Genomic DNA, 26,492 nt, shown 5'->3' with positions numbered 1-26,492 from the left:
AAAAAAAAAAAAAAACAAAACCCTACCGGTTTTTGACTTTGGTGTCATCAAATGCAATTGCGATGTGACTATTTTTCGAAAGCCCAAACTGCTTACTCCCCATCAAAAAAGCCGGTGCTGATTCTGCAGCACAAGGACCCTATAAAACATCAAGGAGAGAAAGTCAGGCCATGATGGACTCAATTCTTTAAAGACACAGCGCTGCTAATTCTTTTTTAGCCCACTGTCCTCCTATAAGAATATTCCTGAAGAATAAAACCATCTCTCATTCATCTGTTTTCTACTAGATAGAAGGCACTTATTACTCAGTGAATGGGAATTAGTTTTCTGATATCACCCCTTTGAATTGCTAAATGAATGTTCTCAACAATATTTATTCACATTTTCATTTTCCTCGAAGGAAATAGATTGTTGTTTGAGGAAACTAGAATTTCCTTTTCACTTGCACTTCACTTATGCACAGTCTTATTCCTAGGAGACTGAACAAGGAAAATAACAAGGCAGCCACCCAGGGTTATGAGTAGAAAAATTGTTCCTCCTCACCCTCCCTATTTCCATCTCACACGATATTACTCTCCCTTGAAAATTATCAGTCCACTAGAAGGTTGCCATGAATTTAGACTTTCAAGATGGTGTATCAAAACCTGCAAGTCAGCCCATTCAGGCCCGCAGTCAGTTGCTAGGCAACCTCGCAGATTTTTAAATGTAACCCACCATACACCATTTCAACTGCCACTGTTCAAAGATCTGCTTCCCAGGGTGTTTAAGAGGGACAGCTAGGTGCAGGGCTGTGCAGTCACTTGGTTGAATGCTCTGCTGTCACTGCCTCACGATTCGTAACAATTTTTCAACAAGGAGCCCTGCATTTTCGTTTCGAACTGGGCCCTGGCTAACTGGAATATATTTGGCTACATGAAACACCCAGCTCCATCAATAATCAAGGCTCCTTAAATGGCCAAGGCCACAACTTCTGTTCTCTATTTTCACAAGATAGATGGATGTGCAGGGGGTTTAGGAAGTAGTTCAGAACACACAGTACATGAGAAAATAACCTGCACATTCTCGCCAACACATCTGTTTTTAAGATCTGCGCTTAATAGCTCTGGATCGGGCCACTGCCCCACTGATCGCTGACTCAGCCCAGGTTCCCCAACAACCCCAGGCAGGGTCTGTCTTCCCAAGGAGTCACCTTGGAGGTGACTCATCAGCAACACAGGAACTTTGCCTTTGCAGCCGAAAAGGCTGTGGTTGCCTTTTCTCCTGAGCGTAGTCACACGGAGCACTCTGCCACAGCAGGTAAAAGGCTTCAAGTGGTGTGAAATGCTATAAAATGGGGCTTCCTGGAAGTGTTTCCCTTCTGGCTTCCCAGGAGATGGTCCATTATAAAGGGCAGACTGGAATTCACACAGCTTTGCAAAAACCCAGTGAGTAGGACAGGAAAATGCTATACGTTCACAGAGCTGTGCCTTTTTTATTACACTGCCTGCAGAAAGAGCCTGAATGGAAAGGTTGTGGGGACTTGATGCCTCAGCCCTCAATGAGGCTATTAATAGAATTGGCATCATTTTTCAAGCTCTCATGCTATTTCCTGTACAGAGGACCATCTCAACAAACAGACGTAGCCTGCAGTCCTCAGACATCTCTAAGAGAATCTCATCAGCTAGGAATCCACTGGGGGCAGAATTCCACCCAAAGCATCTCCAAACTCTCTGCTTTGAGAATCGCAGGGCTGGAAAGGTTAATAGATGCACAGGAATTAGGGAACGGTAATGTATTATCTAAGAGAAAAAACAGGTAGGTGATTTCCATATTATTGCCATGTCCGTCACTCACCCAGTTACAATATGTAAATATTAATATAGATTTAGTTTTCTAATTTGACTTTGTAAAGGACCAAAGGGGCAGTTGTTATCGGTAGCAGCTTGATGTTGTGGAAAGCTTTTGTCTTTTCTTTTTCTTTCCCTGCCACGAGGCATCCCAAACACCATGATGACTTCTCTTGTTGGTAGACTAGACAGGTGTTTCCACGTCTTGTTCTGAGCTAGGCAGCAGCTCTTGGTCACATTCTATTGGATTTGCTGGCTGGGGAGAGGCCCAACTTAAAAATTTTGACCAGAAAAGACAGGTGCTTTGTTAAGGTTTTTTGAAGATTACAGGACACGCCTCCTGGGAACTTAGGTAGAAAGTGCCTGCTGGGTGTGTGTGTGTGTCTCCTGTCTTACTGTTGCACAGGGAGCCTCATGAGGAGCAGACGACAGCAATGGTGAAAGAAAGGTTGTTCTCCGCTTGGCCAGTGCCATAGAAGAGAATGGTAACAAATGATAGGTAACCTCGAGGTAGAAAACCTTGATGCTAAGCTTGTTTTTCTTTTAGGATATCCAAATTGATGCTTTCTATCATGGATTTGCACCAGGATGGATATCATCAATATTGCTTTAATAAACTATCACCTTTATAAAAAGTCTCAGAGGTGTCCATAGAAGAGGGTTTTGAATTAAATGGGAAGAAAACACTGACCTCTAGTATGCCAGTATTTTGGTGCAAATCTAGATCCCCTTCTCTTATTTGGTTAAAGATAGATTGTATTGTGTGTTCCTTGCACAATTTTCCCCGGATGGGTCAGAACCAAGTCAGTTTGGAGGGTGAGTGTGGGGCAGCACCATTCCAGCAGTTTGCCTGCTGTTTGGTATACTTCTCCCTCCTCACAGGGTGCGCATGAGAAGGAAGCTGGGATAGGAGCAGAACCTAGACTCTCTCCTTTCCCCTCCCCCACCCCCAAGCATTGCAACGTGGAATGAGGGCATTGTGATTAGCAGGTCAAATGCCTGTCTCTTATCTACTATCATTTTAATGGGAAACATGTGAGATGGAAAAGGAATTGTGCTGTGCTTTGCATAAGAATGAAACCAACTTGTCTGTAAGGATGTTTTCAACCCACTTCCCCAAGCAAGAGAAGAGGTAGGAAAAGATCTTCTGATGAGGTGATTTTAAGGAACTTTTAAAGAATGGTCATTGAGAAATTAATCTTTCCTTTCTCAGCTAATGTGTGCTGGAGGGGGAATATCAACTTTACGGACGTGATGTTTTACTTGTGTTATTTTGGAAACACTGGTTGCTGAGATGTGTTAAAACAACAGGAAAAAAATCAGGATCGCAACAGAGGCTCATCAATCTCAACATGTTACAATTCTGCCACCTTGTGGGGACTGCATGTATTTGGGGGAAGAACTTGATAAGAAAGGACACATGTGCTTGCTTGCTTATTTGTCTCTGCTTGGCAGGTGACAATTGCAAGCAGACAGAACTAGGGTGGGAAGTGTGCTGTGGCAGGACACCTATTGAGGAAACAGTGACGTGGCTGGAGGTGATTCTGAAGGAAGCTGAGTTCCCCACAAGCTGTATTTGGAGAAGTGAACAATGTGAAAAATAGATCAGCAAGGAGCCTGAACATCTTGTCATTCACACATTGTCACACATTTTGGGTCAGAATAAAATGGTGGTCATTTCATACTGCTGGTTGGTGGCTGACATTTGGAAATGAGTTACTGGATTCATGGTAGCCTGTGATTCATTGATAAGCATCCCTTGAATGTAGGTAGGTTCAGAGCAGAGATTTAAATGGCGTTTGTCAAGACTGGCATCTTTGTTCTTGAAAGCACCAAATGACAAATCACCATAAAAACTGCATAATTTTCTTTTCTCATGAACCAATAATCCCAACAAATGTGGACTCAAATCATATCTGATGCTTCTTTATGATGATCTTCTCGATGGATGCATACTGAGTAGAAGATACTTTTCATAGCACTGACTTCATTGTTCTAGAATCTCTCTCAACTTAAGCTGTTATTGAGAACTTAAATTTTGATAACTCCCTGTACATGAGTTCTTTTGGAGGGTCCTGGATATTTACAGTAATATTTACACAAGAATTTCTAAAGAGACATTTCTTGGAGTATGGGAAATAGTGTTTTTCCTTTAAACCCATATCTGTATCCAATTGATCAATCCCTTAGCCTTGATTGTCCTCAGCCTTCAAAGTTGTAGCATTAAAGCTGTTAGAAGAATCACTTTCTTTTGCTCCATTCTTTTGTTCTCTGCCCACTTCTTCCCCCAATGCCCAGAGTTGCTATCAACACAGGAGCTCTTCATGACGACTTCTATTGTTGTTCTTCGTTTTCACATTTTAAACTTGTAGGTTCACAGTTCAACTTTCCAATAAAATTCAAGTAAATAAATGCAACCAGATCAGTGAATCCAAGTCCACATAGGCTTTGCTTATTGTTAAGGTTGGGTATAAACAGTGCACAGAACTTGCAGAGAACTTGTCACATTTTGACACATCAGTACATTTCTGTAATACTCAAAGTCCAGACTTTGATATATTCTATGATCTGCCGTCCTCTATTTGAAATACCCACCATTATAATACACAGAACTGTTTTCTCCAGTTATAAATGGGCTAAAGAATAGGAAGCTTAAAGAGCAGAGCAGACACCATACTATAAAATGAGATAATCTGCACAAATGTCCTTTATGATATTCTAATATACATTATTCAGAGAATTGACATCCATTTCATAGAAGTGGGCTTTCCCAAGATCCTCTTGAGTTGCCCGGGACTGCAATTAATGCTGTCATCAAACTGTACACTGCTACTGGAGTTGGGTGTGAGAGGTATAAAGGAGAAAAAGAAGGGCACAGAGAACAAGAGGTCATTCCTGTAAGCTCTGCTAGAACAAACGTGGAGCCAATTACAGGCAGTTCTCACTTCAGGAATAAACCTGGAAGCCTTAATTTTTAATCATTTAAATTCTGATTAAAAATAGTAAGAAAATTAGGGGAGACATGAAATCTATTAACTATGTCACATTTGGAGTCTGTTTAAAATGGAATATTCACCACCATTCCTCCTTTTTCTTAGGACTTGCCCCCACCATAGAAGTGTGAAAGATGAGGCTAAGTAGTTTACACAGAAAAATTAATACAGGGCTGAGCGCTGAGTCACAGCTTGGGATTCCCACGTCTCCTATTGCAGTGCCAGTTTGAGTCCTGGCTGCTCCACACTTCCCATCAAGCCTTGTGCTAATGTGCCTGGGAGGCACCAAACGATGGCCCAGGTGCTCGGGCCCCTACCACCCATGTGGGAGACCTAGATGGAGTTCCTTTCCCGGCCCTGGCTGTTGTGAGCATTTGGGAGTGTATCAGCAGATGGGAAATTTCCTATCTGTCTCTACCTATCATTCTGCCTTCCAAGTAAATAAATAAATATTTTTTTAAAGACAGAAAAATTAATGATGTAGTGTTACCATGTTCCAGGAATTGTGCTAGATACTTTGAAAATTATGTATAATTTATTTCTTCATAATTATCCTTCAAGGTAGATATTTTTCAAAGGGTTGTCTTACAATCAGATGAGACAAGGAACCTGCCAGAGTTCACGGAGAGTGTAGGTGTGCTGCGGCAGGAAATGCAGAGTGCTTTGCCTCCCTCTCTGGCTCACAATGGTGGTGTCTTACTAATTACTGCAGTTCATAGGTTCTTGATAAATATTCTTATATGATAGTTAAACTCCAAGATTTTAGTAACTTTCAAAAAGATACACTGCTTCCTACAAAAGAGAGAAAATAAGAAAACAAAAGGAAAGATATATATGGCTTCATGATGTGAAACTAAATACCATGTGATTCAAGAGACATGGACAGTTTGAAAAATTATGATTCTGGCCACACAGTTATAATTATGATGTTTTAAGAGAAGGGGAGAAACAAGTTAGAATTTAGGTATTTGTATTTCAGTGCAAACTGTCATTCATGTGTAGGGCCAGGTTATATGTTCTCAGGCTTTTTTTCCTCAGGTGTAAACTTAGAGTTGGAATCCTTAGGGTCTTTTCTACCTTAAGTGGCTTACAATCTTTTGCAAACCAACCAGTTGGGCTACTACTCACTCTCTTGCTTCTATCTCATCTACTAAGTGGAATTTGCTGTTTTCAGAAAAGTTAAAGCATACACTGTTGGGAAACAATGGAAATCAGATTAGAACAGAAGGTTAAGGCCGGCACCGTGGCTCACTAGGCTAATCATCTGCCTGCAGCACCGGCACCCCTGGTTCTAGTCCTGGTTGCTCCTCTTCCAGTCCAGCTCTCTGCTGTGGCCCGGGAAGGCAGTGGAGGATGGCCCAAGTGCTTGGGCCCTGCACCCGCATGGGAGACCAGGAGGAAGCACCTGGCTCCTGGCTTCGGATCAGTGCAGCGCACCGGCCTTCCAGCCATTTGGGGGGTGAACCAATGGAAGGAAGACCTTTCTCTCTGTCTCTGTCTAACTCTGCCTGTCAAAAAAAAAAAAAAAAAAAAAAAAAATCTGTTCCTCAACAGTGAAGACAAGGGCTATTCAAAATCACTGCTTCTCAAACTGTCAAGTTCACTTGTACAGACTGCCCTTTAGGTGCTCTATTAGTTATCACAGGGGAAACACATAGTATTTGTCCCTTTGGGACTGACTTATTTCAATTCGTATGATGTTTTCTAGATTCATCCATTTTGTTGCAAATGCCAGACTTCATTTATTTTTTTACCACTGTGTAGTATTTCATGGTATACATATCCCATAATTTCTTTATCCAGTCTTCAGTTAATGGGCATTTGGGTTGATTCCATGTCTTAACTATTGTGAATTGAGGTGCAATAAACATGGGGGTGCAGATAACTCTTTCATATGCTGAATTCATTTCCCTTGGGTAAATTCCCAAGAGTGGGATAGCTGGGTCATATGGTAGGTCTATATTCAAATTTCTGAGGTATCTCCATATTGTCTTCCATAGTGGCTTTACCAGTTTACATTCCTACCAACAGTAGATTAGGGTACCTTTTCCTCCACATCCTCACTAGCATTTGTTGTTTGTTGATTTCTGTGTGAAAGCCAGTCTAATGGGAGTGAGGTATAATCTATATGTATATAAAGTTAATTGACAATACTTCTTAGAAAAAATAGGAGTAGGAATAACAGAGGGAGGAGGATGAGGGATAGGAGTGTGGTTGGGATGGCGGGTATGATGGGAAGAATCACCATGTTCCTAAAGTTCTAATTACGAAGTGTGTGAAGTTTGTAACTGTAAAGCTCTATAGTTCTGCATGCATTCTTACGGAGTTACTTCTAAGGGTACAGTTTAAAAACTTGCCATGGGACCCCAGATCTCATTAAGCTGGGTGGTAAAAATAGCATTTTAAGTGTTAAAGTGATCATATGGATGAGATTAGGTATTGAAGTGATCATATAAATAGGATTAAATGTCTGGTAATAATAATAGAATCAAAAAAGAGTGAATGCTCCAACATGGAAGTCAGTCCACACACAGACTCGGAGAATGACAATCGCTTTAAGTAGCACTATGACCTCAGAATCAGCTCTTCAGGCAATCTGGTCTACCTGGAAAGCCCAAGGGAGCACTTTAGGCATGGAAAGCCAAGACACTGTGGCAAAAAATATCCTACATGAAGGACCTCTGTGGGTGAGACCCCAGAGAAAAAAGTGGTCATCAAAGACATACTTTTCTCTGAGGGCAGGAAAGAACTTCCACTTTGCTTATGGCCTTGTCTAGATACTGATGGAGTTTGTGGATTCAAAATGTTTCCATAGTCTAGGCAGCTCATGTCAAGAGCCTCAAGTGATTACTGATATCATACATAAGAGTGTTAATTGTTAAATTAACAACCAGAGTCACTGTGCACTAACTTCCCATGCAGGACCTCTGTGCTCAGAGTTGTATTATGAGAGTTAACAGTAAAATTTGTTTAATCAAAGATTTATTTCATTTTAGTGTATTAAATGGAGGATATTCTTATGTCTCATAAGTTTTAGTTATGCCTAAGTGTCCAACCCCATTGCTTGTTTTCTTATGTGCTTCCTTAATTATAAAACTTGTTCTCTAGCGCTTATTTTCTTTAAATGTATTAAATGGAGGACATTCTTATTCTCATAAATTGTAGTCATGTCTAAGTGCTTGCAAAAGATGTATCATTCTTGGGTGGTTCTTTAATGTTAAGTTACTCAAAAAAGTGAAATTAACTTGAGATGTAATGACTTTGAACAGCCCTTGTCTCGACTGTTGAGGAACAGTTTATTTTTGTGTGTGCAAATTGTTGAACTCTTTACTTACTATTGAGTTGGTCTTCAGTGTATAAAGTTAATTGAAAATGGATCTTAGTGGAGAACGAGTACGAAAGGGAGAGGAAGGAGGAGGAGGGGTGGGAGTATAGTTTTGGTGGGAAGAATCACTATATTCCTAAAGTTGCACTTATGAAATGCAAGAAGTTTGTATTCCTTAAATAAAGGATTTTTTTTCTGGGGGGGAAAAAAAAGGTCAGGGCGGGAGGACTATGACTGAGTATGTGGGTGCCATGCCCTTCCTAGAACCACAGCCTGGGTAAAGGTTACTGCAGGCTCCTGGGGAAGTTAGGACCTGGAATCTGTTGCACCCGACTTTGAACCCTTATCCCAGCCATGTTTTGGGTGGATCGCCTGGGGCAATTTAAATTCTCAGCCTCTGTTTCCTCACGTGTACAAACATGTACCGAGGAGCTTCGCAAAATTTTCCCAGTAAGAACAAACACTTCGATCGCCCTTCCTAAGTACAGGACATTTTCCTGGTTGTTTTACATACACTGACTCAATCTTTACCACAGCCCAGGGAGGCAGTGTCTCTGTCATCTCTCTTTTACAGAAGAAGGAACCAAGGCACAGAGAGGTGAGAATTTCCCAACCTCTCACCATTAGTAAATGCAGACCTGAGAGATTAAAACAATTCATTCTAGAGACTATTCCTGAGTTCTAGGCTATGTACAAATAATATTACACACATGCAATGTTGGACATTGTTAATAATTATAACAAAAAACCAGAAGGTTATAAGAAAACTCACATGAGTGAAAACTCCAGACCTAGAGGAGCAAGAATCTTTATTTTCAGAAAAGAAGGGCTGTGTTCTTTAGAAACGACAGAGGGATGTGCTTGAGATCCCCTATAAAGCAACATTTGCTTGGCACTTAGAAAAGTAAAATGATCAATGGAGTCCAGCAGAATTTTCCTTTTAAAAGCCAAGCCAAGCCAAACAAGACAAAACCCAAACCTACCCCAACATGCTGAGCGACCTGGATGAAGGAAGTTCCAGTGATAAAATCCACAAGGTATTACTTGATCAAATATGGTACCTAATTAATATTCAACAGCATACTGCATCTGTTAAATCCATGAAAACATTTGCAGGTGCATTGATAGAAATCCAATAGACTAAGGGAGAATTTCAGTGTCTCCTGAGCTGATCATTTTGTGTAGTAAGGTCTATTCTAGGTACTATATTTTGTAAGGGCCATTTAAAGCTGAAAAATATTGTTCATTAAGGATATGATAATTAGAAATTAGGTTATATAAGCAATATCTGAGTTTATGGGATATTTAGCCTACCGAAGGTGAAGATAGCTATTTTTAAATCCTTGAAGAAACAACAGAGAAAATACAAACTTAATGTTAGGGGTAGGAACTTTTTTTCCTGCCAATGACTATTTAGATATTTATAACATCATTTGCAGGCCACACAAAATTATAAACTTAAAAATAAGCCTGCTATAGATTTGTTGAACTTTGAGTCCCCTACTTCAGTTGCCTTGGCAGGGCCAGACCAAATAATTTGGTGGACCTGCACAGCCCACGGGCCAGACAATTGCCATCCCTTGATAAAAGAAGGATGTCATTTTCCTTGAATGTAACCAACGGCTTCCTACAATTAGACTCTGTCTCATCACAACAACAGGAAATCCTTATCAATGAAGTGTCTAAGCAAAGGTGGCAAGTCCACATCTTGTGTGACATGCAAGAGTTCAGAATCGCCATAGTGATTTTACCAGATGATCTCCAGTGCTCTAGCCAATTATAGCCAAGTGAAATGGGTAGAAACTTGATTCTGTTTTCTCCAGGACACAGTTTTATAAATGGTCAGAAAGACCTCAAGGTCAAAGTTTATTCAACTATAGATAATATTGAATTCTTCAATTGGAAACATATCCTTGAGCCTGGGAAACTCATGCTTTTAAGATGTGTAAGGAGGATCAATAACCTTTCCTTTTCTGTGGAAAGAACTAGCCTGAGACTATATTATGAAAGAGCTGAGGAGACATTCTGAAATCCATGTGGCAGATCTCAGTGAGGCCTTGGAAGGAAAGCAACAACTTGAACTAATCTCCACCTGAATAATGGCCCCTACTTGTTAGTTGCTTGTGTGATCTTAGACATATTCTTTTGTGAAATGGAGCTAATACTATTCCCATTAGTATAGCCAAGTGTAAATAAAACAAGAGTGTGTGGTGATCAAATGAAAAAATGGATACAAATGCTGATTCTTTGGTAAATGCAAAGATTCCTCACAATATCCGTGTTGGCATGCTGCTTCCAATTTTCAAAGAACTTCCATGTACATTGTATTATTTGATTAATAGGAAACAGGCATTTAGTCAAGCAGTTAAGACACCTGCATCCCATATCAGAATGACTGGGATTGAATTCTGCCTCCAGCTTCCTCCTAATGCAGACTCTGGGAGGCAGCACTGATGGCCCAAGTAATTGAGCTCCTGTCATCCATGTTGGAGACCAGGATTGCATTCCTGGCTCCTGGCTTCAGCTCAAATGCAATGGCTGTTGCCAATAGAAACTTGGTCTGTCTCTTTACCTCTCAATTAAATAAGAAAAAATACCCAAATTGGTGTAGGTAAGATAGGCATAATACCTAGATTTTACGGAACATGAAATGATGCCGAGTGACAAATTTGCCTGGAAGATGACCCACTAGCTTCTCATTTACTAAATATTACTAATGACAAGGAGCATTATGCTTATAGAACAACAACCACTCCTCTCATGGAAACCAAGGAAGAGAATGAGATATTAGAAGGTTTTCAAAATCTGTACTCAAGACAACATTTCCCAACCATTTTTAGCATGGGTTATAAATATCATGTATGTGTTGCCAAGAGCCTAGTGAGACTGAGCTTTTGATTCAGTGGTGATAAGAATGTAAATTGGTATAACCTTTGGGAAAAGCCATTCAGATAGGTGTATTGAGAACCTTAGGTCTATTCATTGCTGGGCTTCGTAACTCTCCATATCTGAATCTATTCTAAGAAAATAATCAGAAATAATTAAAAGATTTGATGCACAGAAGTGCTCATCAATATGGTTTCCAATAGTGAAAAACTGGAAATAAGAAGAAAAGCCCACAATGGGCTCTTAAGAATAGGATAAATTATAAAGTCAAGACATTATAGTGGTAACAAGCCAGACTTTGGAGTTGGACCCACAGGACTAAAATCCTTATCCTGACATTCACTAGCTGTGTCAGTAGGTTAGCTAACTCAAGCTATCTAATTCTTAACAATGCAATTAAAATGGGTTGATTATTTATACTTCACAGAGCTGTTATTAGAGGGATATATAATATTGGAAGGTAATTGCTTAGCCAATTTCAGATGTTACAACAGTAATTGCTATGGTAACTATATCATAATTATGCCATTTATTAAATGGCTAGTATATGCAAGGCATTTAGAAAACAGTATTTTAAAATTATGCTAATAACTCTTTGACATATGCACTGTTGGTATCCTCATTTTATAGATGAAGAAATGGAGGCACACCTAACCAAAATGGCTTTCCCCGATTCATATAGATCTTAGAGTAGAGGGCTGGATTTGAACACATTCTGACTCAGCAGCCCACATTCTCATCAAAGAGCACCTACTTCCATACTATGAAATATTTTGTGTGTATGTATGCGCATGTATTACATAGACTTAGACATACACACACAATTCAGAAAGAGTTTTAGTTGCATGTAGTCATCTCTTGATATCCACAGGACCCCCTTGGATATCCACCTACTGATGCATAAGTTCCTTATATGGAATGGCATAGAATTCACATATAGCATAAGCATATTCTGTGCATCAAGAAATTACTTGAGTACTTAATAAAATTATCTCTAAATTACTTGAATACTTAATATGATATAAATTCAATGCAAATAGTTATTGTATTGTTTAGAGAATAATGGCAAGAAAAAAATTCTGTATATAGACACAATTCTTTTTGGGCTTTTTTGATCTGCAGTTGGTAAAAATCTGCAGATGTGGAGAGCTGACTGTATTAGTTTTTAAAAGCAGGATTCCAAGTCTCATATGTGGAATGAGATCTGTGCAAACTGCCGATGAGAGGGACTGAGAATCTACAAGGTTGTCCTCACGTAGTGGCATCACAGGGGGCTTTTATTCTTGACTCTGGGATATTTCTGTGTTTTCCAACTTTTCAACTGAAAACTATTTTATATACACAAAAATTAAAGAAGAGAGCATATATACATATATATAAATAAAAGTAATTGAAATATTTGAAGAGGATATGCTTTAACAGACAGTACCCTTCACTCAATTCCAGTATACATTTTACAATGCAGGCGACTCAACATTCTGGGTAAGAACTAGAAATCACTTACATGTGCCAAAATTGGGGTAGGTGTAGGGAAGGCTGAGGTGGGAACTGGCTCAGGCTGGGTGACTCTTTCAGTTGGAACTGCTCCATCTTCATGGTCAGGAGGTTTCTGAAGAGCACAGTGACCAATATCTGCATTTTTGAAGGACACAGGCTGTGCAAAGTCCATGGGACTATGGAAGAGAATTAAAATATTTTCCTTATTTTTCACTGTCCTCCTTTCTTTACAATGACATCAGATCCTCCCATTCCCCTTCTTAAGGCCATCAGTGCAATTTTCTAAATTTAACTTGAAGACCTTTATAGTTTCCTTCCCCCACGCATGATTTCAGATAGTGCAGTTGCAAGTGTGAATCTCATCCCACCTCCACCACCACCACCACCAACAGCAAAACACAACCCGGTAGCAAGGAAATTCACTTACACAGAGTTAATAACGAGATTCCATACACAGCCTTCAAAAGGAGGAATATTTCTGAGTGGGGAAGGCTGAAATTCAGGTGGTGCACCGCCAACAAAAAGCTTTTTAACTTCAATGGCCTGTTCTACCGTCAGGTTTTGCATATACTTTCTGTCTTCGTCAATTTGGACAGTAAAGAGGCTGACAAAACATTTAAAATAAACAGGTATAAATAAGGTATCCAGCACTCACTAGAGGTGGAAATCAAATCCGTCCCTGCTACCCTCCCCTCCCTGGTCCCTCCTGTAGCTTTGAAGTGAGCCAAGATTGGATGGTTATTCTACACTAAGCAAATGCTGTTGTTTCTCAAAATCTTGTCTGGTGCCTCCCTTGTTAACTCTCCCTGGATGTTTACTGAAACCAGGCAATGGTGCAGCTGCAGCATTAACATCTGGCAGAGGTGACAGCAGTAGTCTGTAGCCCAACGCAGGAGCCTGGAGGAACCGAGGCTCCTTGTACTGTGAAGTCATGTCTAATTGTATCGGGATCAGTGGGGTTAGCACTGCATGGGGTCCCATTTTGTTTGGCTCTCTATTTCTTGGTTTGTACTAGCTATTATCTTCTTGCTAGGGGACAAACTGTACTCCAGAGAGCTTAGATTGCAGGAATCAACAGCAAACACAGTCCATTTTACAAAAGCATGTAGCTGCTGGCTTTTGAAAAGAAAAGGCAGGCAAGAATACCAAGCTAATTGTTGCTTGCAAGGATTTTCCTTAGTGGCTACTTCATTTATTTCCCTAATTTGCTTATGAGAGATAACCCACACACTACTTATTGAGAACCTCAGACTACTTATTTACAATAATCCTTGGATCCCTGGGCGAAGAATCAGGAAGAGACAAAGAGTTCTGATGATGAAAATGACCAAAGGCATTTTTCTCTTTTGTTCTAGAAGCAGGCTTGCATGTCAATCCCAAAAGTCATCTATTAGTCATAAGTATTAGTCGCTAGCCCGAGGATCATAAATGAATTACTGAAAACTTACTTCATATCTGGGGAGAAAATTAAAGTACTTGGGTGGAAAATTCAATTTTATAATGCCATCTTACTTGATTTTATAAAGAGGCAAAAACCACATGTGGAACTGGAAACAATAAACTGGAGCAACGATGCTATGAATTGGCATTGAGTAATTGGCCCACTTAAGTACAATTCAAAAGTAAAAGAATGGAACAAAAGATGGGTTTGGCTATGGCTTGGGGAGTATGGAGGGGACAGGTCAAATTTAATTTCAAAGGCAAAATAGGGGGAAATGACATTTCAGCAGTCTGTGGAAGAATGCATTGGCAAAAATCAAAGTCACAACTTCTGTTGACAGTGTTGGTGGTTTTATGACACTAATAGAAAAGTATGTATGTAGTCGCGGGCATGTGTGACTCATTGAGAAGCCCCTCCTCCCACATCTCTGTTTCCTTTGGCAAATGTGGCCTCTTGCAGGATGAAACAGTGCTCCTAAGGGTTTTAATGAGAGCCGAGGCCACCATGACAGATGGTCCGAGGAGAGGAAATCGTTGCTCTTGGTGAGAGTTTTAAAGAGCCGAAGGGCCTCCCCTCTCTGGTGGAAACTTCTCTTTAGCCCGGTGCTGCGTCAAGGACCAGGACTACTAACAGAAGTCCTTGTTACTAGAATACAGGGTGGTGATGTAGAATGAACAAGGGCTCGCAGAAAGAACACACTGAATTAACTTTGAGTGTGGAAGCTCACTAGCTGTGTGACCTTCGGCAAATTATTTAATCATGCTCAGTCTCTTTCCATTCATTTATAAAATGGAGCTAAAAATACCTACTTCAAACAGGGTAAATCATTAATTGAGGGAGTGCCCTGAGGCTTTATTAATTAATAAGGGCATTGATAGAAGATCATAGTTGAGGCCTGCTTGCATTCTGCAGTCTAGGAACATCAAATCCATATCATTGATTTAGTTCTTTTGTATAGAAGGACATGATGAACATGTCCATATGCTTCTGATTCGTTTTCCTGCTCTTTAAAATATTTAACAAATTTTTACTTATTGCCCATTATGTGAAAAAATCATATTGAACATTACTTTTTAGTGTATAGTAGTCAGATGTAATTATTTTTGAATTTCAGTTGTTAGAGTTTCATAATTAGATACTTTATTCTTATATTCTGTTTCTTGTTTGGGAATATTGTTTGAAGACATTTTCTAAGTTGCTCCCAAATGGATAGAATATGTGGAAGAAGATATTAAGCCAAGCAAGTACCTTGGTAATTTACATGAAAAGCCAAACAACCAAATTAGTAATTTACATAAAAAACCTGATTTTTTTTTTGAGGGGTAGAGGGAGAGAAAGAAAGAGATAGATTCTATCCACTGGCACATTCCCTAAATGCCTAATATAGCTGAGTCTGGTTGGGGCCAGAGCCAGGAGCTTGGCACACAATCCAGTTCCCATACACAGACGGCAGGAACCCAATTGAGCTATTACTGCTTCCTCCCTGGGGTTGCAGATTGGAAGCTGGAGTCAGGATCCAGAGTGAGGGCTTGAACCCAGGTACTCTGGTATGGGACCTGGATGTCTTAACTGCTAGGCTAACTGCCTGTGCACTGATTTTTTTTTCTGATTGAACATGTTTGGATGTTAAGAAAGAAGGGGCTGGGGGGTGGGCGGCACTGTGGTGCTGCAGGTTAATGCTCTGACCTGAAGTGCCGGCATCCCACATGGCCACCGGTTCTAGTCCCGGCTGCTCCTCTTCCGATCCAGCTCTCTGCTATGGCCTGGGATAGCAGTAGAAGATGGCCCAAGTCCTTGGGCCCCTGCACCCACATGGGAGACCGGGAACCAGGTCCTGGCTCCTGGCTTCGGATGGGTGCAGCTCCAGCCATTGTGGCCAACTGGGGAGTGAACCATCGAATGGAAGACCTCTCTCTCTCTGCCTCTCCTCTCTCTGTGTAGCTCTTTCAGATAAATAAATCTTTAAAAAAAAAAAAAAGGAGTTGGTTGTACTATCCAAATAGTGATCTTATTGTGGAAAGTACAAATTATTCCTATAACCTCTCTCCAACCCTGCAGTCTTTAAACCTGATTCTATACCTGTGTGCAGAATACTGTCGCAAAGGAGAAACCCAACTCAGTTTACCTTATTCATATAAACAGCTATTTCAAGCCTTTATGGTGAAGGCTTTTGTTCTGTTAGAACTACCGGCCACTGAGGTAGACTCCAGTAGATGGATCAGAGGACAAAGCAGGTACAGAGGCAGAAGTTGCTAAAGTATCAGGAAATAGCTACCAAAAGAGGGAGACAAGTGAGAGAGTTGAGGAGGAGAGATAGAGGTAGATAAAGGACAATCTTAAGAAGTTTATCGCCCTAGTTTGGTGAAAAATCCAATGATTCTATGAAGAGGGGTTTCAGACAATTATAGTCTGGAAAGTGTTGGAAGGAAGCAATTATTTCCAAATTATTTGTGGTATATCATCAATATGAATTAATTTAAAACTTGAGGGTCACAAGTAAGAGTAACAATAAGTAGCTCGCTGAACATAGAAGGAGGTGTTTAAATCAAACAAATCTGGGTTTAAAGCTTGGCTCTGTTACATATGGTATGTAATTTTGGACAAGTTAATTAAAATTTTCTCATCTGTGATGAAAGAATATTAATAGAGATCTTATTAAGAATGATTAAAAGACATAATCTTTGTCTAGTACCTGACATAGAACATGCCACAGAATAGATGTAACAAGCATTAAAATGTTTCTGGTTGCAGTTCTTGTGGTCATTAGTGATCTCTGGTTAGTCAGTTTTATGTGGTGCTTGCTTAAAGGGCTAATGATGGTTGCATTCCGACCTTAGAGTGTTGAATGAGACGTGATGGAGGTAAATGTGCTCTTGATTTGGCACAGAGTTCAGTGGCTACACACTAATATGTCCAATACATTATCCTATAATCAACAGTAAATGGCAAAACTGTTTGTTTATATGGCCAATTAACCGAATGACCGGCTTTCAGTGATGTACTATGCCCTGAGCTTAATCAAATAAAAGCTGGATTGATGGTCAACAGCTGTGAGGTTGGCATAATAAAATGCCCTTCTTGAAGAAACACCTGTTAAAAGGACACCTTAGTACAACATGGCATTGGGGAACTTCAGGATAATCTTTTCTCAGCAGAAGAATGCATTTTGGGTGATTTTTAGCTAACTATATTTCTCAAATCTGCGTTTGCTTATAGAAATTTTTTTTTGTTGTTGTTGTTGTTCTCTTTTACAGGCAGAGTGGACAGTGGGAGAGAGAGACAGAGAGAAAGGTCTTCCTTTTTGCCATTGGTTCACCCTCCAATGGCCACCGTGGCCGGTGCACCGCGCTAATCCGAAGGCAGAAGCCAGGTGCTTCTCCTGGTCTCCCATGGGGTGCAGGGCCCAAGCACTTGGGCCATCCTCCACTGCCTTCCCGGGCCACAGCAGAGAGCTGGCCTGGAAGAGGGGCAACCGAGACAGAATCCGGCGCCCCAACCGGGGCTAGAACCCGGTGTGCCGGCGCCGCTAGACGGAGGATTAGCCTATTGAGCCGCGGCGCCGGCCTTATAGAAATTCTTTAAAAGGTTTTTTAAAATTAATTTTCCACAATGAGAAAGATGACAGAGGGCCTCTAATTCAGTCAAGAAGGCATACAGAATCAGTATTCTACACATACCCTGAAATTCAAATGAAAAAAATTCAGTTTGCCTTTCTCCTCTGAGACCATGGCTACAGTATCTGGCTCACGGAATAGCAAAAGTTGCCAGTCTGTCCAAATATTGATCCCTCATTTGTCTTAATCATGGCGTCCAATCATCTCAGTTAGCAGACACTCTGCATGACTGCTCAGCATCAACTCAGCACACAACCTAATGCTGTATATCATAATAAGAAAATGAGCTGAAGAAAGCTTCATTATTTACTTAGAAGATAAGAAATCCTTGTTGCTAATCTAAACTGTGATCCACACCAGAGGGTAATTAGAGAAGGTCGATTGTCACCATAGAAGTGCGCCTATTTACTTGTACAATGGCTGTGCATTCATACTCCTGTCGCATTAGAAGTATTCTCTGTGTTTTGGGGTTTCATCAAATTGGATTTCCAGTTCTTGTCTCTGTCCTCGCCCTGACAAATGGCTGGCTGGTTTGAAGGTCTGAGGTCCCTGAAGTCTCTGGCTTCTGTTTTCTTTCTCTTTAATTGTCTTTCTAAACTAATTACCTCTCTGTGTTGCCACAGAATGTTTTGATGAAAAATACAGATGGCTTTGCCAACAAAGTCAGGGGAAAGTGCGGCAACGTCCTGAATAGATGAGAACTCAGTTTGCACACTTATTAAGGTCAATGCCATGGCTCCGGGCTCACGAGGGATGGGGACAAGAGCTGCCATGGATCTGATATGGAGATGGCCCCGTAAATGGATCTCAGGGCAGCAGCCATTTCCCGTCTCTCTGCTTCCTTGCCGCGAAGCCTCACTGCAGGGACTCTGCACACCTTGGAGAGGGAAGCCAGGCTGGGGAGCGCACGTAACAGGCTCAGTAGGGCCTGCAGCTGCTGCCACGGTGTATGCCTATGACAGATTTCTAAGCAGCTGCCATAACTGCTTTGGAACCCGAATGAAATAGCGGCTGCCAAAGGCTGCTGGCTCCAGCTGAGCTGTTCTGTGCGTTTTGCTCTGTGCATACCTTATGGGAGAAGAGACTATTCCAGAGGTGCAGAGGGAGGGGAGTTTCTTAGCTGTGGCTTCAGAAGCTCTGTTGGATTTTTGCAAAGGTGGAAAGAGAAACCGCACAGAATACAAATAGTAAGAGCAGAACATCTAAGTGTCCACGTAAATGAGGTTCCCGAAGTAGACACGTGAAGAAGACAGGAAGCCATTTTATTGTCTTGCAATGCATAGCGGGTTCATAGAGCGATGCTAGCACAGGAAGTTCATGTTAGTCCCAGCAGTAAGCCCTCCAGTGCTCTCGTTACCCTCTAGTTCTCTCCACGTGAACGGAATGTTCTCTCCCATCGTGAAAGAGACCCGGCTCTGGTTTGATGACAATTTTCCTCATGGTGCGTGCCCCAGTGGAGAGATGCACTTCCAAGCGGCCTTTGTTGAGGAATATCGCATAATAAGCCTGCAATGACAAACGGTTATCGAAGACTAACCCAGGGTCTTCTCAATGACTTAGCTTTAGAGATTCTGAGACAGAATTGCGGGAGCATCTGCTCTGAGATCTTACCTGACAGTGAAGACACTATGTGTGCTTAAACAGAGTCTTAAAACCAGCTGGGAATACATTGTTACTCATTGACCTTTTTTTTTTTTTTTTGTCAGAGGATGTGGAGAGTAGATGTAGTAAGAGAGGAGTTGTCTGCAAGACACATTTGTAGTGTTGAAGGTAACAGCTGTGCTCACAGGGGTTGCTCTCACTTACAGAACCCACCAGGAAACAAAGGGTGTCAATCAAGTCCTTTTCCCTTACATGCACAGGTGGACAGCTAGCTTCTGGAAGTGAGGTCCGACTCTCAACCTCTTGGCATTTTGAGATGAGGCTTCAGTCTACTTGCTAAGCCAGTGGAGTTGATCACTATCACTAACATGCATGTTGTCTCCCACATTTAGAAAGGAAGAGGACAATTTTTCATCACAAGCATGTCTGCTTTCTACTTGCTACTGTTACCATAGCAACCAGTATGGTTTTGATATCTGGTTATGAACCCCAGGGAGTTTGAATGCAGTTCTTTTCCTCAAAGCAGGTGCCACATGTACTCCCTTTTTTGAGGGGTACCAAAGCACCTGCTGCAAAATCAGTGCTCAGTCCTCCAAGAGTCATCTGTGATGGTGGGAATAGTTTCCATCACCATCGTCGTGTCTTCAATAATTTATTAAACCATCTCGACAGCTTTTTGCCATACACAAAATGTTCTGAGGAGCTGTGGATTGGCACTCACCATCCATCAACAAACTGTGTGCTCGAAAATTTCTTAATTGTTTGCTTTCTGCTCAATGGGTTTGAAATATCAATCACAAATAACCAATGGATATCAAAATTTTCAGCTTTGAAATATAAAAATGTCAACCGAATCAGGATTGGTTCTATAACACACATGAACTACCTAACATTATTTCCTCTTCCATAAGACATTTTTATGGGATTCTAGAAAACTAGATCCTCATGGAAATGTTGGAATATTGAAATGTCATGCCTAACTGTACTATAGTGCTTAATTTAAAATTTTTAATATAAACATGGCTTATTTTAAGAATTATCTTGAAATCTAGTGATTCAGGTTCATTTATTATTTACTGATGAGAAATATGGAAGACGTAGAAGTGCTTACTTAGTTGTCAATGTCTGAAGAAACAAGCATCTTTTAGTAGAAATCAATTTCAGAATGTTTGGCGTGGTTCTGTTATGACTAAGTTGTCATTTATGATAGCAAGAAAATGGTTTTTCAGAATCAAAGGATAGAGGATTCAAGAGAACCTTTAGTTTTATAAGAAAATACCTTTTCTTCTTCTACTCATCAATATTTTTATTGACTATTTGATAAATACCTCACTTTGATTAAGCTGTGCGGACACTGTGCAACCAAATCTGCCTAAATCTATTCAATTTAAGAAATAATATTGCTTTATCTCTTATGAGAGTATTCCCAATCCCATCTTCCTGTTTTCATAATTTAGAGTAACCACTAATGTTGCATTATAAGTACAATTCCTTGATTTTTCAAATCATTTTTGAAAATCCACACATAAATCTGTAAATAATGTTGTTTACTGCTACTTGTATGAGAAATATATAAAAATGTCATAGTACAAGATTTCATCTAGTTTATATTTAGTTATAATTTAATCCTTTTTACTTCTGCCTAATATTTCATTATGCAAAAGTGGCACAGGTTGCTTATCTGGACTCCATCTGATGAACATTTTTGTTTTTAATTTTTCTGCTTCTAATATTTCTGCTATCATAAAGTTGCTATCAACATGTTTTCATGTATTCCATTGTGTGCAGCTGCAAAAGTTTAGGTCTATATCTAGCAGTGGAATTGCTGGTTTGTAGGAGGTGCACGTGATCAGTCTTAGAGTAGTGTCAAATTGTTACCAAAGTGACTGCAGGAATTTCCTCTTCCTTCGCGCCATGATTAAGGATTCCCTAGATTCTAGGACTTCTCAGGATGTGGTATTACCATATTTCTTTGTTTTAGCATTCTACTGGGTATAAATACAGTGTGGTTTGAAGTTACATCTCCCCCATGATGATAATGAACGTTCAAAAAGCATTTGAGTCAATTATGTTTTCTCTTCCGTGACGTATCTACTCAATCTTTCGTACGTTTCTATCTTGTTGGTTTGTTAAGAGTTACTTTCATATACCAGTTCCTACTGTTTTGTTGGTTAATATGTATGGTACGTTTCCAGGCTGGGGCTGTGTTTGGTGTTCTTCGATTAGAGAATTTTAAAGTTAATGCAGTTTCTCTAACAATCTTGCTTTGTTCAAGAAATCATTTATTTCTCTAAAGTCCAAAACTATCCTTCTATATCCTAAAGATGTTAGTTTGTTCCTTCCATATTTCAGATTTTTTAAAAAAACTTTTATTTAATAAATATGAATTTCCAAAGTACAACTTTTGGATTATAGCAGCTTTTTCCTCGCATAACCTCCCTCCCATCTCCCACTCCCTCTCCATCCCATTCTCCATCAAGATTAATTTTCAATTATCTTTATATACATAAGATCTACTTAGTATTTACTAAGTAAAGATTTCAACAGTTTGCTCTCACAAAGACACACAAAGTATAGAGTACTGTTTTAGTAGTAGTTTTACCGTTAATTCACATAGTACAACACATTAAAGACAGAGATTCTACATGGGGAGTAAGTGTACAGTGACTCCTGTTGTTGATTTAACATTGAGAATTATTTTTTGGTTTTGGTGTATAGTACAGATTTGTTTCACATTTTCTACTTAGGTAACTAATTGACCTGAAATCATTCATTGAAAGGTCCGCTCTCAGTGATCTATGACGTCACCCACTATTGAAAGTTGTTTGCATTTATCTTTGGGGATAAATGCATCTCCAGATCTCCATTCTGTTCTACTGGGACAGTTCTCTGTGAATGAGCACCAGTCTATCACAATCTACAACTCAAGATTCCAGTGTGCAGATATCTGGTAGGGCAGCCCCACCACCTTAATCTTCTATTTCAGAAGTTTTGGGGGGCTTTTGACCTTTGATATTAATTTTAAAACTAGCTTGTGATGATTCACAAAAAATGAGTGTGATTTTTAAATTAAAATTGAATGACTTACCATTTGAGGAATAATCACCATATTTTAAACATTAAGCCTTTAACATCTTTCAGTGGAATTTTACAATATTCTCCATATGGGTCTTATACCAATTTTGTTACTTTTTAAAAAAATCATCTACATGTTCTTATACTATATGTACTTTTTTGTTTCTTAATTTACTGTTTAAGTTCAGTGTAGAAATAATAGCCATCCTTTTGTTGGGCTTGATTTCACAGCAAATTTCTTAATGTTTTCAAGAATACTTGCTATAGCTTTTATACAGATAACTAAGAAAGCTCCTTTCTCAGACTAAATATTTTAAAAATTATGAGTGGGTACAATATTTTACAAAGTACTCTACTGAAATGATTACATAATTCTTAGATTTTCCAATGTTAAACTACCTTTGTCTCTGAGATAACCCATGCTATTCATGTTCCTAAACTTTGGATTCTGTTTGCTAATATTTTGTGTAGGATATAATTTTTTAGGTAAAGAAAATTTATAATTCCTAAATATTAAATGCTGATTGATTTTTAAAAAATATAGTCACAAATCATGTGATTTGGTTTATAAGTATGTATTAACATTTAAGGACATATTTTTATACATAAGTTCAATTTTATGTTAAGAGTTCAACAAATAGTATGAAAAAAAACCAGTTCCTTAACAGTCAAGACAAAGGGTGTTCAAGTCATTGCTTATCACAGTGTCAATTTCACTTCTACAGATTACCTTTTGTGTGCCCTATTAGTTATCATAGGTTAGGGAGAACATATGGTTTTTGTCCCTTTGGGACTGCCTTATTTCATTAAGTATGATGTTTTCCAGATTCATCCATTTTGTTGCAAATTAGCAGATTTCATTTATTTTGACTGCTGTGTAGTATTCCATGGTATACATATCCAGTAATTTTTTTATCCAGTCAACACAGAGTTAAACATAAGTGGATAAAGTCAATTGAAAATAAATCTCAGTAAAAGTTAAGAGTGGGAATAAGAGAAGGTGGAGGAAGAAGGGTGGGGGTATGGATGGGAAGGTGGGCATGGTGGGAAGAATCACCATGTTCCTAAAGTTGTAATTATGAAGTGTATGCAGTTTGTAACTGTAGAGCTGTATAATTTTGCATACATTCCTACAGACTTCTAAGGGTACAGTTTAAAAACTTGCCATTGGACCCCAAATCCCATTAAGCTGGGTGGTAAAAATACCATCTTAAGAGTTAAAATGATAATATGGATAGGAATAAGTGTTTGGTAATAATAATAGATAGAATTAAGAGGTGAATGCTGCAACATGGAAAGCAGTCCATACAGCAGATTCATAGAATGACAATAGCTTTCAGTAGCACTCTGACCTCAGAATCTGCCCTTAAAGCATTCTGGTCTGGCTGAAAAGCCCACGAGAGCATTTCAGGCATGGAAAGCCAAGATACTGTGGCTAAAAATATCCTACATGAAGGACTTTGGTGGGTGAGACCTCAGTGGAAAGAAATGCTCATCAAAGAAGGAGGTATTTTTCTCTGAATGGAGGAGAGAATTTTCACTTTGCTTTTGGCCTTGTCTAAACACTGACAGAATCTGTGGATTCAAATGGCTTCCAAAGCCTAGGAAGCTCATATCAAGAGCCTCAGGTGATCACTGACATCAGACATAATGGTGTTAATTATTAAATTTACAACAGGAGTCACTGTGCACTAACTTCCCATTCAGGACATCTATACTCAAAAGAGTTGTATTATGTCTAAGTACTTGCAAAATATGTATCATTCTTGGGTGCTTCTTTAAAGTTAATTAGGTTTCTAAAAATGATGAAACTAACTTCAAGATGCAATGACTTTTTTGTTTTTTATTGCTTTTTGTTTTTTTTTAAACTTTTATTTAATGAATATAAATTTCCAAAGTACAGCTTATGGATTACAATGGCTTCCCCCCCCCATAAATTCCCTCCCACCTGCAACCCTCCCCTCTCCTGCTCTCTCTCCCCTTCCATTCTCATCAAAATTCATTTTCAATAATCTTTATATACAGAAGATCAATTTAGCATATATTAAGTAAAGTTTTCAACAGTTTGCACCCACACAGAACATAAAGTGTAAAATACTGTTTCAGTACTAGCTATAGCATTACTTCACACTGTACAGCCATTTAGGACAGAGATCCTACATGAGGAGTAAGTGCACAGTGACTCCTGTTGTTGACTTAACAAATTGACACTCTTATTTATGGCATCAGTAATCACCCTAGGCTCTTGTCATGAGTTGCCAAGGCTATGGAGGCCTTTTGAGTTCACCGACTCTGATCATATTTAGACAAGGCCATAGTCAAAGTGGAGGTTCTCTCCTCGCTTCAGAGAAAGGTACCTCCTTCTTTGATGACCTGTTCTTTCCACTGGGATCTCACTTGCAGAGATCTTTCATTTAGGTCATTTTTTTTTTTTTTTTGCCAGAGTGTCTTGGCTTTCCATGCCTGAGAACTCTCATGGGCTTTTTAGCCAGATCCGAATGTCTTAAGGGTTGATTCTGAGGCCAGAGTGATGCAATGACTTTGAATAGCCCTTGTCTCGACTACTGAGGAACAGTTTTCTTTCTTTTTTTTTTTTGCATGCAATTTTTGAATTCTTAGTATAGAGTTGGTCTTCTGTGTATAGTTAATTGAAAATGGATCTTAGTGGAGAATGGGGCTGGGAATGGGAGAGGGAAGAGAGGTAGGGAGGAGGGAGGGGGTGAGAGTGTGGGTGGGAGGGCAAGTATGGTGGAAAGAATCACTATATTCCTAAAGTTGTACTTAGGAAATGCATAAAGTTTGTATTCTTTAAATAAAAAGGTTTCTTGGGGAAAAAACATTTCTGCAAAAAGAAAAACATTTTTTAAGCAGTTCATTCTTCTGATCATGGAAAACTAGATAATTTCTGTGAATTAGTTCACTGAGAAGCTGAATTAAATGGAAATTTTTATATATTTTAAAGATGTATTTATTCTTTGAAAGTCAGAGTAGCAAAAAGCAAGAGGTATTATCTATCCATTTGTCCATTCACCAAATGATTGCAATAACCAGGGCGGAGCCAGGAACTTCATACATGTCTCCCATACGGGTGGGAAGAACCCAAGAACATGAATCATCACTCACTACCTCCCAGATGCATTAGCAGGCACCAGGATCAGAAATGGGGTAGGCAGGACTCAAACCAAGCACTCATATGAGATGCAGGTTTCCCAAGCAGTGTCTTAACCTGCTATGCCACAAACCCACCCCCCAAAATTGTATTTTGAAAAGATAAATTGATGGTATTAGAGGAATACAAAGGTAGTGAAGAGTTAAGATGTCTGTACCTGGGCAGTTGAAGAATGGCTTTTGATGGAATCAAATGGCCAGAGGATGTAAATACTCAAATCTATACTCTTACAAAGCAGATACTCCATAGGCTTTATTCTAACACCCTTGAGGTGTGTGTGTGTGTGTGTGTGTGTATATATATATATATATATATATATATATATATATATATATATATATAGTGAGCTACAGTCATCCATGGTTTTTGGCTGTGTTTGATTTGCCTCCTTCTACCCCTCTTTGCCTTTCTCTGTGTTCAGAAAACTCATTCAAGATGAGTCAGGCTCCAACATACTGTACCTGGTTAGCTAGTGCAATTGGGAAATGACAGTAGGACTCGAAATGCAAATGTAAGGAACTCTAGCTGAATATCTATGGATCTGGTAAGAAATCAGACTTATATTCAGATTATATTAATCTTTTTTCTATCTCGAGCTTTCCTTCATATAAATGTATATGCTCAGCTCCGCTGAATAGAGGTGCAAATACAAGTGTGTCTGGGTACCTGGAATTGACCAATAGGAAAATCCTAGAGAAGACACTGTCTTAAGATGATGAGAGAAAGATAGGTTAGTTTGGATAAATGGAACATTCATTCTTGGTTAACCAAGATGAGAGTAGAAATAAATGGCACTTAGAAAGATCAGTTTGATAAAAGCATTACAGAAAATGCATTATTAACAGGGTGTGAGGGTACCTGTCCAGTCTGCCTTCGTTTTCTTCTGGGTGGGGCAGGTGCCCCTCCGCTTCCCAGGAGGATGATCCCAGACTCGTTCCTGGTGCTGAACGACAGGTTGATTTCTGTTCCTACATTGATTGGCACAGGGGAGAGCTCCACGAAACCAGGCTTGGAGAAACTAACTGTGTGAACGTTCTGGGGGTGAAAGAAGAGAAGAGACACTA

General features: G+C 39.6%; 1 protein-coding gene across 1 annotated transcript in view; it reads right to left on the bottom strand.

Annotated features, from left to right (window-relative positions):
• Nucleotides 1-26,492, bottom strand: part of LAMA2 (laminin subunit alpha 2) — a 698,138-nt gene that overhangs the window by 11,918 nt on the left and 659,728 nt on the right. The window contains exons 54-58 of the mRNA XM_062187263.1: nt 26,287-26,463; nt 18,940-19,088; nt 12,955-13,131; nt 12,535-12,703; nt 27-139 (exon numbers count right to left, since the gene is read on the bottom strand). Coding sequence (XP_062043247.1) covers nt 27-139; nt 12,535-12,703; nt 12,955-13,131; nt 18,940-19,088; nt 26,287-26,463 — 785 coding nt within the window. The remainder of the gene's footprint in view (nt 1-26; nt 140-12,534; nt 12,704-12,954; nt 13,132-18,939; nt 19,089-26,286; nt 26,464-26,492) is intronic.

Source organism: Lepus europaeus, chromosome 3, assembly GCF_033115175.1.
Source record: "Lepus europaeus isolate LE1 chromosome 3, mLepTim1.pri, whole genome shotgun sequence".
NCBI lineage: Eukaryota > Metazoa > Chordata > Mammalia > Lagomorpha > Leporidae > Lepus > Lepus europaeus.
The sequence above is the reverse complement of the archived record's forward strand: the minus strand, read 5'-3'. Positions and strand labels throughout refer to the sequence as shown.